The sequence below is a fragment of the Lutra lutra genome, chromosome 6, assembly GCF_902655055.1.
Source record: "Lutra lutra chromosome 6, mLutLut1.2, whole genome shotgun sequence".
In the NCBI taxonomy this organism is placed as follows: Eukaryota; Metazoa; Chordata; class Mammalia; order Carnivora; family Mustelidae; genus Lutra; species Lutra lutra.
In genome coordinates this window covers 94,963,498-94,979,560 of record NC_062283.1, presented here as the reverse complement: position 1 = coordinate 94,979,560, position 16,063 = coordinate 94,963,498, and the positions used below count along the sequence as shown (strand labels likewise).

At 38.2% G+C, this 16,063-nt stretch overlaps 1 protein-coding gene across 5 annotated transcripts in view; it reads right to left on the bottom strand.

Annotated features, from left to right (window-relative positions):
* The window catches only part of UTRN (utrophin), a 513,165-nt gene that overhangs the window by 375,059 nt on the left and 122,043 nt on the right, over window positions 1–16,063 (bottom strand). For all 5 annotated transcript variants that reach the window (XM_047733710.1, XM_047733711.1, XM_047733712.1 and 2 more), the window contains 6 exons: window positions 7,498–7,590; window positions 6,192–6,269; window positions 5,753–5,845; window positions 4,431–4,603; window positions 1,904–2,019; window positions 1,071–1,231 (listed from right to left, as the gene is read on the bottom strand). In XM_047733710.1, the coding sequence (XP_047589666.1) occupies window positions 1,071–1,231; window positions 1,904–2,019; window positions 4,431–4,603; window positions 5,753–5,845; window positions 6,192–6,269; window positions 7,498–7,590 (714 nt within the window). The remainder of the gene's footprint in view (window positions 1–1,070; window positions 1,232–1,903; window positions 2,020–4,430; window positions 4,604–5,752; window positions 5,846–6,191; window positions 6,270–7,497; window positions 7,591–16,063) is intronic.

Sequence of the window (16,063 nt, the reverse complement as noted above, 5' to 3'; positions counted from 1 at the left end):
GGTTAAGCCTCTGCCTTCAGCTCAGGTCATGATCCCAGGGTCCTGGGATCAAGCCCCACATCTGGCTCTCTGCTCAGCGGGAAGCCTGCTTCCCCTCCTCTCTCTGTCTGCCTCTCTGCCTATCTGTGATCTCTGTCAGATAAATAAATAAAATCTTTAAAAAAAAGAAAAAAAGAGAACTGGTTAGACTACAACAGAATAAGAAAATACAGATTGATTCAAGACATGATCAATCAGGAAGAAAAATTCATGACTTTGTATCTTCCCCCAAATATACATTTATATCCTGGTGAATAAAACCACTGGAAGGGATGCCTGGGTGGCTCAGTGGGTTAAGCCACTGCCTTCGACTCAGGTCATGATCTCAGGGTCCTGGGATCGAGTCCCATATCGGGCTCTCTGCTCAGCGGGGAGCCTGTTTCCCTCTCCCTGCCTCTCTGCCTACTTGTGATCTCTCTCTCTCTGTCAAGTAAATAAATAAAATCTTTAAAAAAAAAAAAAAAAAAAAAAAAAAAAAAAAACACTGAAAGCCCTTAAGTGAAAAATGCAGTAGCCTACTGGCAATTACTCCTCCTAAATGAAGGGGAAATAAAACTTACATTTTGATAGCCCTTGTGGGACTATAATGATTAAAATCTTTTTCTCAGTGGCAAAAAAAAAAAAAAAGAAAGAAAGAAAAAAGATTAGTATTTGGAACACACTAGGCTGATGTGGGAAAACCATCTTCTGCACATGACAACAAAGATAAAATGAACAGACAATGGGAAAAGGTAGGTTCTTAAGCCTATCGTGCAGCAGAATGTTCACAGCCCTGGACTCTAATTCCAGCCTTATTGTCTAAAATAACGTATGTTCCTTCTCAGTAAAATCAGTTGAGCCACCGTTTTCCATTACACACTGCTGACATATGATAGCATGCCAACTGATAAACGGAACTTCTTATGCCTATGTAAGCTGAAAGCCCAAGATGTTCTCAGTCAAGAAAAGACTCCCCTGAAAGTGTTTTAATCTAGTACCTAAGAGAAAACAAATATGGCAAGTCAAACTTTTTAATAAAAATTGACCTGTACCTGTATACTAATCTCTCCTTCTTCACATTCTTTCTTATATTTCCTTGGGAGTGTCTCTACTTCACGGATGGCATCTAGAGTGACTTGCTGAGGAAGCACCTCAAACAAAGATGTTAAATACATAATTATGGATTTCTTGTCAGGAAGCTGAACAGCAACATCTAAAAGTGGAAGAAAATAAGCAGCAGCTTAAATTAGATGTCGAAAATATGTGAATTGCTCAATATTAGCTATAAAATAACTACCTTTAGTACCCGTAAACAATACTAGTATATAATCTTTGCAATACCAGAACTCAGTAAATTTCTAGTTCATATAATAATAGATGAGACAAGGGCAAAGAAGATTATTTATTTTGTTCGGTAACCTATTTCTTAAAAATCTCCCTAAAAGCTTCCCAAAAATGTTCAGATAAGCTACCACTTAAGATGACACAGACTTTACTTATACTTTGAAAAGTTTAGGATTCAACTCTGCAATATCTGTAACTAAAGTTTTTACATTATATGCAAGATCACAAAAAATGCACTTTAATTAAATAAGACAAATATTGAACTGTTTCTCTAATAATTGTATTTTCTTAAACTTTAAATCTTATGGTAGTATAAGTAACTATTCTCCAATGATGTAATTAAATTTCCCACCAAAGCATCCTACAAATTAAGTACAATAGTACTAATAACTAGTCTGCAATGAAATGGCTTACACCATACTTCAAAGGGAAAAAAAAAAATCCACAATTCTTATTACTCTTTCTAAAAAAGAAAAAAAAAATTTCAAGTATTCAAAATTGCAAAGCAAAATCAAGGTTGAAATTAAACACTGAGCAATACCTTCAGGATCTAACAGCTTTTCTATTCCCAAATAAGTTTGAGCTTTGCTGAAGGCATGTTCAAGTCTCTCAATTGGGGACATTTTGACAACTCTATCCCAGCTGAAGAGATCAGGTCTGAAAATTACAATGCAAATAAAATGAATGAAAATGAAATATACGGACAAAAGTAGTCACTGCTATACTTTAATACATTTCATTTTTAGATTATTTTACCTGTGAGTTTAAATGAAGAAATTTTTATCTTTTATATCCCAAAGGCTTGTAAAATATATATTTTAAAGTAATTTACAACATGAAAACAATGGATAAAACATTCTAAGTTTCTTGTGTTAGTTAAATATGCCTATTAAAATTTTTGAAGTAACCATAAAAAGATTAGAAATGGTACATAATATTTCCCAAATAGTAAAGGAAAAAAAGGGAAGAAGAACCCATCCATATAAGACAACGAAGAAAAAATACACAGAAAAGTTAAAAGAAATAAGAAGCTTAAAACAAGAGGTAAAAATGAACCTAAATAAATTATCACAATCAATGTTAATGGACTAAATTCTCCAACTGAAAGACCAAGATTGGCAGAATAGAAAATCCAGCTTTGATCTGCTCATGGGATACTCCTGCAACAAAACCCTGAGAGAATTTTTCATCAGTCATCCCTCTCCATACTACTATTGTCTAGTATTTCCTTTCTGCCTCAATTTTCTTTTAACCCAGCAAATTAGACATTATTGTTGCTCTGACCTACCCCAAAATTGGTCATTTTCTTTGTACTCTATCTGTTCTTGCATCTTAGACCCACTTAATTTCTGGGCTTTGCCTGCCCTACTGCCATACCCAGTTCCTCCTCTGACCTCATCTCTTAATACTCCTCCTACTCATGCCACTGTACCCACTGACTTCCCAAATGCCGGTCCCTCATTCCCTCTTGCCTGATATATTTTACTTCAGCATGTTTACTATTTCTAAATACTATATGGCCTACATTAAAATTTTTTAAATTGTCTTCCTCCTTCTATTTGAATGGAAATTCCAAAAGGACCGGGATTTTTGCTTGTTTTGTTCTCTGCTATACTGCCTATACCTAGCACAAAGAAGGCACTCTACACATGCTTGCTAACTCAATTAAGTAATAGTTGGGGAAAACCTTTGGCTAAAATTAAATTTCTTTGATAACATCTCTAAATCAGCTAGGAAGAGAGGCCAGTCCTCTTAAACTGATAAAGAAGAAGTGGAAGACACTTGGGTATGGGAGTTCTTTAACTAGATAAAAAGTATATGAAAAAGCTACAGCAGATAGCAGTCTTGTGGTAAAATACTGAAACTACTCCCTTCATTATGTAGAACAAAACATTCTTCTCACTATCACTAATTCAAATCAATACTGTATTGAAGGACAAGGCAAAAATGAAGGGGGAAGAGAAGAAAAGAGGAGAGAAGAAACTATTATGATTCATGGATAGTCAAAAAAAAAAAAAATCCACCCTACAGAAACACCCAATTACAGATATGTTTTTGTAAAATTTGTAAAATTTTAACAAGTTTCCAGATCTAAGATGTAGAAAAGTCAACTGCTTTTTTTTTTTTTACATATCAGCAAAAAACATACAGGAAACAGAAACTTGAAACAAAAACTTTTTTTTTACATATCAGGAAAAAACATACAGGAAACAGAAACTTTTATAATAGCAACAAAATATATAAAATATTTTGCCTTTTACATTTAAATCCTTGATACATCTGGAATTACTTTTGGGTATGGGAGGTAAGGATCCCATTTATTTATTCACATATGAGTAACCAGTTGTCCCATACTATCTATTCATCTGCTTATCTCCAACATCAGCTCAGGTGCACAGCAGGATGGAGCTATTTCTGAGTTCCTTATCCTGTTAGACTGAACTCCATGAAACTGCCATTCTTATATGTCAAAACAGTCAAATGTTTGCAATTTTACATTATTCAGACCATTATTATATTCATGTATTTATAGCACTACATATATAGTCTTAATAAATATAGCCTCATAACTAATTTTATTTCTGTTTCAGAGGCACTTCAACCTGGCTCTTCCTCAGGAGGGTACTAGCTCTCCTTGGGTCTTTAGTCTTTCATACAATTACATGCTTTATGAAAAAAATCAATTGTCTTTATTTAATTGAGATTGCATTGAATTTATAAATTTATAGAGTTTTCCTTTTGGTATAAGAATGGAAACACAATCCACTGTATAGATTACTGGTTAGTGCTGAATGAGTGGGACTGAACTATATGAATTATTTTACATTTTTTAAAATTTATAAATACGTAGAAGAAACCAAGGACATCGCACTGTGGCATTTGAATCCTATGGAAATGAAGACTCAATGGGTATTTTATGCCATAATGTTTCTTTTCTTAATGTTTAAGCATGTGCAGAGAGGACAGTGGTGGCAGTGGGGAAGGGGCTTTAGGGAGGAATAGTAAGGGAGAGACAGAGAGGAGATACAAATCTGTAAGGCCCACATCTAAATAAGGACGTATCTCACTTGTGTCGGTGGAGCACGGCATTAAAGGCAAGTCCATCTGTCCAGCTGGTGGTGAAGTTGAGGACGTTGACCTGGCTGTACGGCCTAGTAGACTGGCGCACCCAGCTCAGTAAGATCTTCTCACTGTTTGTCTGTTGCAAGTCTGACATGACATCTTTCATGACGTCCTTTACCTGTTCAAAAAACCATGCTGCCTATAACTTAAAATAGTTGCTGGAATCAAGTCTAATAATAATAATCAATAACCTGAGTCTAATCATGAGAAAATACCAGCCAAACCCACATGGAGGGATATTCTACAAAGTAATTGTCCAGTACTTTTCAAAAAGCTCAATATCATGAAATACAAAGAAGGACTCAAAAACTATTCTAGATTAAAGAGGACTAAAGAGATGTGACAAATAAATGTAATGCATGATTTTGTATTTTTTCTTTTATAAAGGATATTACCAGGGCAATTGAAAAAAATCTCCCTAAGATGTATAAATTATGTAATTGTATTGTTTTTATATTATCTTCCTGATTTTAATAATTACATATTATTTTAGTATATAATTATATGTTTAAGAGTATTAGTACTATATTATATACTGTACATGTATATTATGATATTAACATTATATTCTAGTTATATAAGAGAATTCCTTACTTTGAAGAAAAAGGTTTTTACAGAATACACACTGAAGTATTTAGGCAAAGAGAAAGACAGAAAACATAGAAGTATAGATAATAACTGTCAGTATTTGGGGAATCTGAGTAAAAGGTATCCAGGAATTCTTGAAGCTATTTTTGCAATTTTTTAAATAAAAACAAATTATGTCAACTTTTTAAATTTAATATTTTCAAAAAAAAGATATTTTTTCTATGCCAGGAGAATACAGCTGTTTGTCAGACACTTTCATTCTAAATTACTATGAGCTGAATTGTGCCCCCCCAAATTCTTTTAGTCCTAACCCCACTACTGGTGAATGTGAATGTATTTGGAAACAGGATCTCTCATGAAGATAAAATGAGATCGTAGGGGTGGGTCCTAACCCATTATGACTAGAAGAGGCGATCGGGACAAAGACACACACAAAGAGGGAACACCACGAGGACACAGGAGAAGGCAGTGACCCACAAGACAAGGAGAGAGGCCTCAAAAGAAACCAATGTTGCTGACACATCGAGCTCAGATTTCTAGCCTCCAGAACCATGAGAAAATTAATTTCTCTTGTTGAAGCCACACAGACTGTGGTACTCTGGGATGGCAGCCCTAAGAAACTAACACACAAATGATACATGTTCCATTTCTATTAAGAAGTGATTGAAAATTTCCCCACCTGCCAGTGCAAAATGATACTCCAAAGTAATCCCAAAGTCAGTTTGTGATTTCCATCAACAATGTCAGTTCCTCCTATATTCACTAAATCCACCTATTAAGAAAAAAAAAAAAAAAAAACCTCTTATGACAATTTAGCCACAGAAGCCCAGATTTTTGTTTTAGTACCTTTGGACAGCAGTATAAGTGAATGATAAGAGAAATTTCATTTTAGAGAGGCAGATATGCCTAAATCTCAAAAATGTATTATTTATACAATAGATCAATAAAGAAATCAGAAAAAGCATGACTCTTTCCTCCTTTACAGAAAAGGTTCAATACTTAATGTAAGAAAAATGTTTCTAAAAATCAGCTGATGACAATGCAGAGCAGGTGGCTGGTTTGATGATAAATAATCTGGATGGCATCAAAGAACCCCAAAAGTCACACCGTGAACTTACATTGTTCTGATGTAAAACCTGCAGCACTCTGTTGACATTATTTAAAGCATGGACCCTTGTGGAGCCACGTTCCTTCGGCTAAAAAACAAAACGTGACATCAAATGAGACCGACTCTCCACGTTGCCAACAAACAGGGACACTGAGGTGTACAGAGAGGCTCAGCCTGCAGAGCCCCTCTCTGCCAGGAGCTCTGGCTGGCTTCTCAGGCCACCACGGAGGCTCCTCGTGACAGAATGCAAATGACCCCACCAACATCCTAAGATAGTAGATCCCTCACTTGCCTGAATCCTAGCATTCAAAAAATAGCAAACCTGTTTAGTCCTACCCCCAAAGATGATCACTTAGTGATTCTGGGGTGTAGCAGGCATTTGGAATTTCTACAAGATTTCCTTGGTGATTCTAACGTGCAGGCCAGTTTGGGAACCAAGGCTTCCAGGAGCCAGTTTCTTTTATCTAACCTGGGATGGACTCAGGAAGACTGAGAAGTCATGTCACCTTCATATTGCCCCGGGGGGCACAGAGCAGGAAGGATTCAGAGGCACTATCTCAGGTTCCCAGGTGACAAGGGCCCAGTGGGAAGGCAGGAGTAGCCATCTGGGCAACGTGATCTGGAGGCTTTTCTGCCTCACTGGCCCAGGAATCTTATCTGAGAAAGGGATCAGCCTCTCCAATAGGTGTCTCACCCACCGCCTGGAAGGCAAAAGGCCGAGTATAACACCTCATGCTTTGGCAAGAAAGGAATTCATCTTCAGGAGTACATTTCTCTGTACCTTCTATACTAATTCTTCCTCTAGTGTTAAAGTTTGTACCCATAAAAATGTATCCTCTTCAATAGCGGAGTTATTTCTGTGTGAGTATAACACATAAAGTAATAGATTAGGGTTTGATGAAGAAACAAAGTAATACTGAAAAACTGAATAAAAATAAATGCCATAGCTTTTAACAACTCCTTAAGATATTTACTAAATAACATTTAAATGCGTTTTCTACAACTAGCATCTTCTAAAAAACAAAAAATGTGTTCTCTACTATTCAAAACAGTATGCCCTCTTCCCATAGCCATTCGTCTTTTGTAATTCTCTCCTGGGCTCCCTGAGAGCAATAAATATAATAAATAATCTTATCTTTGATAAAAATAGAGCCCTCAATAAAGCCTAATAATGTTCTATCAAAAATTCACTGAAATACTTTTTTTTTAAAAGTTCCTATTTGGGCCTGTACATTGTAAGTACCCCCAAGGGTCTTCAAGTCACTAATGATGAGAGACACTCCATTAGTCTGGTTCTCAAAGAAGACTCCTCTCACCAGTGATGTTCCTGTGAGGCCTTCCAGAAGATCCAGGAGCTTCCTTCCATCTTTGAGGTCTGTGAACATATCATTGATGGGTGGTTTTCCACTCTATAAAAGAAAAGTAAATTATGATTTTCTTCAGCAGCAGAAATTCCATACCTATATGGCAAATAAATTTTTTTCCAATTAAAAGTCTGGATGGGGGGCGCCTGAGTGGCTCAGTGGGTTAAAGCCTCTGCCTTCGGCTCAGATCATGATCCCAGGGTCCTGGGATCGAGCCCCACATCGGGCTCTCTGCTCCGCGGAGAGCCTGTTTCCTCCTCTCTCTCTGCCTGCCTCCCTGCCTACTTGTGATCTCTCTCTCTGTCAAATGAATAAATAAAATCTTAAAAAAAAAAAAAAAGTCTGGATGGGCAGCAGATCATTCAGCTTCGCCTTGTATGGAAAGAAACATAATTACAGGGAACTCTGAAATCCATAAAAAATGCTTTAAGCTGAACAATAGAAACTGCATTATTTCTTATATAAATTGCATTATTTCTTACAAAGGGAGTAAATAAAGCTGTGGCTAATGTCCATATGCCTTGACTATGATATATATCCCTGAGAAGGATTGAAAGAGAGATGCCCTGAGAAATATAAATGAGCATACAGCGCCCGGGTGCAGAAGACATGACAAGTGTGTGGATCCTGTCATTCCATCACCACACTTTACGCTCACAGTCTGATGGAGTCTTGCGGCATTTCCATCACAGGAACACGTCAATTTGTCCATAATTTCATCTCTCCAGTGCTGCACCTATACTTCTCGCTATAATTTCTAAACAACAATGACACTTTGGGCTCTGTGTCTAAGTAAGGTACCAGTCCAGTATTTCGAAACGCAAAGCTTACAGAATTCCTAAACTTGCAATCCTAACTGATAAATAGCACCAGTTTCCAGCAACCAACATACCTTGTGTCTGATGCCAGAAAACTCCACCCATCGACAGGCAGATCCCATATGATCTGATGGCTGTATGCAGTAGGGAGATTACTACACAGAACATCAGGAAGCCTCAGTTTCAATTCCAGTTGGACCATTAACAAACCGGTAAACCTAAACCAACCTCTTAACTTTCCTCTGCATCACAGACTAAAATCCAACAAATAATATTACGTGAAAATGTCTAGACAACTATAAAGCACAATGTACTAAGTGTGACATCACTATGTTGTATCAAATTATCCCCCTTTAATCTGAAATCTCCACAGAGATAACAGTCTGAGTTCTGTCAATAATAGAGATATTTTATAACTGATAACTATTTCATCTTTTTCACTTTTCACTTTAAAAAACATAAACAAGGGCACCTGGGTGGCTCAGGTGGTTGAACGTCTGACTCGTGGCTCAGGTCACGATCTCAGGGTCGTGAGATCGTGAGATGGAGCCTAGCATCAGGCTCTGCGCTCAGGGAAGTCTGCTTGGGAGAAAATTCTCTCCCTCTCCCTCTGCCCACCCCCTCCCCCAACAATCTTACATGCATGTGTGCGAACTCTCTCAAATAAATAGATACATCTTAAAAGCAAATAAATAAAGTCATATGAAGCACAATTTTACTCTGAGCTTGAAATGGAAGAGGTGGAAGGGAGACCTTCTGAGGTTTCCTATAACTCAGCATTTTCCAATTTTTCCTCCTCTCCTGATTTTTTACATTTTCAGTTAAGTATAAAGTATCGTCAACTAATGAACTAATGACTAGCAGGGCTTTTTAATAGTTCACGTACTCCAAATGAGGGGAAGTATGGTGAAGTTTTCACTGTAGAATCAGTTAAAAAAAAAAAAAAGAAGAAGAAGAAGAAGAAAAGAAAAAAAAAGGAAAAAAGAAAGAAAGAAAATAATTATGACTTCTCTGTGTCTGAAACAAAACTGTTTTTCTAGTCCCAGGTGCCATCCTGGTGAGCAGTGATAGTGTCAGGGACACGTGGGTTGTCTCCATCAATAACGATAACAAACTGATTTCCCTGTGGGAGATGTGGCCCCCGGGTCCAGAAGTGATACTCCAGGAGGCAGAGCAAGGGGGAGCTCCTTGCATGTTAAAGACTTCCTACCTGTTACCTGTAAAAACAAAAGAGTGGCCCTCATCATCTGCTATGCTCCCCTTCCTCCTCTCTATGTCAACCAAAATACACTTAGGAGCACTAGCCACCAAATGAACAGATTCCTTTTCAAGGAGAGATGAATAACTCTGCTCTGTGCATGAAGAGGTAGGGATATAGGTAAAGGTCATGGGAGAAATAAAGAGGGGTGTGTAGGGATGCCTGGGTGGCTCAGTGTGTTAGGCATCTGCCTTTAGCTCAGGTCATGATCCGGGGATCAAGCCCAGCACCGGGCTCCCTGCTCAGCAGGAGAGTCTGCCTCTCCCCTTCCCTCTGCCACTTACCCCTGCTGGTTCTTTCTATCTCTCTCTTTCTCTCTCTTTCACTCTCACTCTTGCTCATTCATCTCTCTCTCAAATAAATAAAATATTTTTTAAAAAAAATAAATTAAATAGGAGCACCTGGGTGGCTCAGATAGTTAAGCATCTACCTTCAGCTCAGGTCATGATCCCAGAGTCCTGGGATCAAGCCCCATATTGGGCTCCCTGCTCGGAGGGAAGCTTGCTTCTCCCTCTCCCACTTCCCCTGCTTGTGTTCCCTCTCTTGTTGTCTGTCTGTCTATCTCTCTCTCTCTCTCTCTCTGTCAAATAAATAAATAATCTTTTTAAAAATTAAGTAAGTAAATAAATAAGGCACACCTAGACATAAAAAAGGATCTTAAAAATTGATAAGAACCACAGCTAATAATGTCTTCTCAAATCCACTATCCATTTTAAAAAATAAATAAATAAAATAACATAAACTAACATAATATAAAGTAAATATAAATATTAGTCCATATGACAATTATGAATGTGCATCAACGATCTCACTAACAAAAATGTCCTTTCACCAGTCATATAATTCTGGGCAAGTGACTTGGTCCTTCCACATCTATTTGTTCATCTGTTAAAAACTAAGATGACAGATGTTCACTAAATGGTTGATACTATCATTCATATCAGGAGCATAATTTCAGTGTTTTTACGGTCATAAAAGTGCCATAAAATTTCAGCAGTATCTGGAAGGACAAATAAAACAAATAAGCATGTCTTGATCCCAGGCAAGAATGTAAACGCAGGTTCTGAACCTGAGTCCATGTTAGTGTCAATTCACGGACAAAGATCTTCTCAGTCCCATATTCACGAATATGATGACCAGTAGGGATACATCCCACTCCAAAGCCATGAACATGATGAGACTAGAGCACGCCACACTGTGCTGTAGGTCTGCACCATGAGACAAGCTGTGACTCAGCAGCAAACTCACCAGACTCTTCCCTAAGCTCCACTGCTGATCAATGGCAAAGTAGGAGGCATTAAGGAGCAACATTAATTTTTCTAGAAGAGACACTCTTCCCTATCTCGCTTGTCTAGTTCATTGGTTTACTGAGCAACAAACCTTGAGAAAAGCTCCCTGCAGAGCATTCTGTTGAAACAAACATGACCCACACACCCTTCTGTCTTTCTAGAAGTCAATCATTCATACAGTATAACCAGTGCTCTAATTTTCTTTAAAAATATAAAACAAACAAAACCCTACAGTAACAGCAATACAATTTCTTTATTCTATCTCCCAATTTCAGATGAATACTGATGGCAATCAGGAAAATACATGTTTTGTGCTACGTCCCTTTCTCTAACACCTTCCCACCCCATGCCAATGATGGTGTTATCAGTATACATTCCCACTGAGAATCTCTGGAAGGATTACACCTGCAGGATGGCAAAAGAGGGGGAAATACAGCCTGTGAATCTCCTCACTGGACAGAGTAAAGGACAGTACCTGGGCTTGTACAAATCCGAAGCTGTGGTTCAAAGCTTACACAGAAAACACACCCACACCACCACACACATGGCCAGTCACTACAAAAGTATGTATTCCTGACAAATACAACTTCAGAATGCCCCATATACAGATGGAAAGAACCAGACTATGCCAAAGAACAAGTTCCACTTACCACCCAAGAGATTAACACCTGTACCTATGGGGATTCAGTGCTTTCTGTCCAACAAGTAGAGATCAGAAAATTTCTGTTGGAAAGATCCAGACAGAACCTAGATTAGGTGTTGCTGGCCAGTTGGTCTCCACCAAAACCACTCGGTCCTACTGTAATATGAAAGCAGCCCAGACAATACAGAAACAAATGAGCCAATCATAATGATGACCATGTTCCAATAAAACTTTATTTGTGGACTTTGAAATTTGAATCTCATATAACATCCATGTGTCGTGAAATATTCTTTTATTTTTTGCAACCCCCTAAAAATGTCAAAACCATTCCTAGCTTGTGGGCCATACGAAAACAGGCAGCAGAAACATGAAATGTTCTTAGAGTAATAGCAACCACTTAGAAATGTTTTAGGGGTTTACAGAGATTTAGATGTATTAGTTACACATATTAGTTATTTCTTGGTATAATATTTTGAAGTAGGGAAGCTGAGACAGGGGCGATATGACAAGGGAAAGGCAGAACCAGGATCTAATACTACAGAATCGAGTTCCAAATCTATGTTCTCAAAGTCTGTGCTAAGCTGCCACTAAGATTATAAGGGGGCAGGACTGTGACATCTAAGCCAGGAAATACTTAATTGGGGGGGACAGAATAGAGGGGGTTCTATTTAATGACTTTCCAAAGAAAGCAACAAAACATGTTAGCACATTGAAATGAACTCAAAATGAAGACAATTTTTTCCCAAGCACACAGCTTTAATGAGTATCTGTGCTTTCCTATCACAGGTTCTCAACATGGGGTCCACCCTGGGAAACTGTTTGAAAATGTCAGAAGTCATCATTGAATAAAATTAAAAACTGATTCATCCTGACAGTCAGCCTCCTATTTAGATATTGAATTCTTTGCAAAGACATATTTGCAGAGCCTTCTCCGACAGAGAAAATACAGTTTAATAACTCAATCAGACAAATACATGGTGAATACCTCCTTTGTGCTTGGCCCCGCAGAAATGCCAAGTTCAGGCCACCCTTGTCATTCACAAGAGAGGGTTCTCATAGTTTTCCAATAAACACAAAATAGTACAAATGAACAATCTTGAACCTGGGATGTAGATAAGCCATGGGTGATATTTAACCTTAAAAAACTGAAAAGGCAACATGACATGCGTCCAGGGGACAGATGCTATAGGTGACCAGCCCTGGCGACTCCTCCTCCAAGCCTTTCCTTGACCCCTGTACTTCGGTGCACTCTTCTAACACCAGCTTTAACCCCATCATTGTGATAAGAGGGACCAGCATTAATACCAGCAGCTGGGACATGGAAGTTTCTGGATTTAAAAGTGTCAGAGGATACAAGCAAACTGTTATCACAATTCATGAGGAGAAGCCAGGGTCTCCGGGAGGGCAGCAGCTGAGAAGACTGATGGGGATGTGTGACAGACGACCACACGAAGCCAAGCTGATGAGCTCCGCCACCCCTGGAGAAATCAGCCCAAAGGCTGCTGGTGACAGCTCATGCTCATTTCCGCCACCAGCAGCCATGTTGGTCATTGTGGGCAGGACTTCCAGTTTTTCAAAAGAACCTGGAAATCTGAATTTCTCCATGTAATCTCCTGATATTTGTAGTTTCCTTAAAGTAGATAAACAATGTGTGTCCACAGGCATACCAGATCACCAGGCGACTGACTAGCAGTCTCTGCACATGGCATAACCACATGAAATGTAGTAGTCAAATAGTGAGTTGGATAATCTCTGTGGAAAAGACACACACGCATGTGCACGTGCACACACACATACACACACACACACACACACAGACACCACACCACGCAAAGACTAGAGAACATGCCTGAAGACAGAACGCTAGCAGTCAGACCAACACAAAGAAGTCCGTAGTTTCAGATTCTTTGTTTTCCACTCACTGTCCACCTCAATTTTCTACCTTCGAACGCACATTCCAAAGGTAACCACCTCTCCCTGTCATCATGACTCCCACTGCAGTTCATGCCTCCAGGATGAGGCTAATTGATCCCTTTGCTTCTGCATAAAAGCTGGAATAACTCTAATTATAGGCAAAGACAATCCAAACTCCAAGTAAAAGATCCTCTGTGATCAAGTCCCCGCCCTGTCTCTAATCTGACACTGTCTTATTCTCCCCCTTCTTCAGTACTCCCAAATCCCAGTTATTTCCATCATAGAAGCCAAGTTTTTCAGCAATAGTAGTAGTGGTAATAGAAAAAAAAATGTGAAGATTGAATAAGAAAGTAAAATTTAGAAAGCGTAGTTTGGAGCTCTTAAAAGGGCAAAGTGCAACTGCTTTATAGCAACAACCCACCAGCCAGAGACAGAATTAGGACTTGCATTTTCCATGTGGAAGACAGATCAGTGCCTTCTGGCTGGAGTTGCTAGGCTGACACTGACCACCCACAGCAGACAAATGCAGGCCTTGCCCTCAAGACCCTCAGAACCTAGATGTAAACAAAACCAGTACCAACGCAGCATGCTGAGCACATTAGGATGGGCTCATGAGCTAAGCATGCTTCTGCCAAATTTGTACCAAGTAACAGATACAGTACACAGGCAGAATCTGTCCTATGATTTACTTAATCTCATTATAAATAATCAAGTTACAACTGGGTATAATAAGGAGATGAGTGAAAACAAGTTTTTAAGTGCTCTCACAACTAACATATCTGATATGGTATCTTACAAACAAATAATAAATGTGAGCCCTTTGACACTGTTCAGCTATTCCATTTTGTTTTTAAAGATTTTATTTATTTATTTGACAGACAGAGATCACAAGTAGGCAGAGAGGCAGGCAGAGAGAGAGAGGAGGAGGCAGGTTCCCTGCTGAGCAGAGAGCCGATATGGGACTCGATCCTAGGACACTGGGACCATGACCTGAGCCGAAGGCAGAGGCTTTAACCCACTGAGCCACCCAGGCGCCCCAGCTATTCCATTTTTTATGCTCTAATTTCAAAACAGGATTTGAGGCAGCCAATGCAATTCAGTTACTATCTCCACTGTTTACGTGCGTACACATTTATCATATACATGGATATACAAGGCATATACATATATACACATATACTAGATACTACATATACCATAATGTATTTGCATTTTTCTCAGATTCATCTGAGATTAATCTGATGTCCCCAGCTTCTGGTAACATATTGTAAGCTTTAGCATCTCTAATTTTTTTTATTGTTTTCTGTTTTTGATCATTTTTGGCAAGGCCTTGGTTACTTTAAAATTTCAAAAAGCAATAAGCAATATAACTTGATATTTCTTTTGATATTTTTAAAGCAGACTCTTACACTTATGAATCCCCAATCTCAGCACTGATGCAACTTTAGCATCCTTTGGCTCTTGTAGTTCTTCATTTTCTTAAAAGTCAATAAGGCATCAGTGAGTACCACGAACAATACCATTCTGGTTAATTAAGTTTATATATAAACACATTTTTTAAGTTTTTTATAACAAAAATGTTATGCTTTTTCTCTTGGTAGTAGAACTGAAAGCATTAGAAGTAGAATGTTTTCTTTGGATTTCTTCTTTTTGTGATGTGTATTATTGTGTAAAATAAATAATAGATTAAAACAAAGACTAGTATCTCTAGTCAAGATTAAAGAAACTGTGGGGTGCCTGGGTGACTCAGTCAGTTAAGCGTCTGCCTTCAGCTCAGGTCATGATCCTGGGATCAAGCCTGGTGTTGGGCTCCCTGCTCAGGGGTGTCTGCTTCTCCCTCTCGTCCCTGCTCATGCTCTCTCTCGCTATCTCTACCTCTCATATAAATAAATAAAATCCTTAAAGAAAAAGAGAGATCAAGCAAACTGATAAAATGAGGTCCATCACTATAAATGTACATAAATGTATATATGCTATATATAAATATTTATATTTATTTATATTTACATATAAATACATTATTCATTATATATGTTATGTATTTATTTATTACATATAAATATATGTTTATATTATTTATATACTATATTAAAATACTTATAAAAATTTATAAAACTATAAATGTATAGTTTCACCAATGAAATGAAGACTTATGAAGGTCAATATCAACTTTATGATTCCACTCTACAGGGAAAGCAGGAGAGCAACATTGCTTTTGCTGAGAAGAGTGAGAGCAAAATGAGTGCAGTGAAATAGCTAAGGAGGTCTTTAATCGCCTTGCAAAGGAAAGCCAGCAAGATTGCTACAGTCAAAAGAATCAGTGAGCACATGGCTCCCGGCCTTTTTTTTTTTCCCCAAGAATTCAGGGTAGTCAGCACAAGTTCTTAAGAACTGAAAAAGGTTCCATTTAGAAGCTCACTTGCAAGAAGGGAGGGAGGGTGGGAGGAAAAAGAAGGAGAGTGAGGGACTGGAGAACCATGGCTCAGGTAATCCCACCAACAACACATTCACTACAGAATAATGATTTATGTGCAATGTTCACACAGGAATCAAATCAACGATTTCTTTAAAAACTACAAAATACTGTAAAACGCAA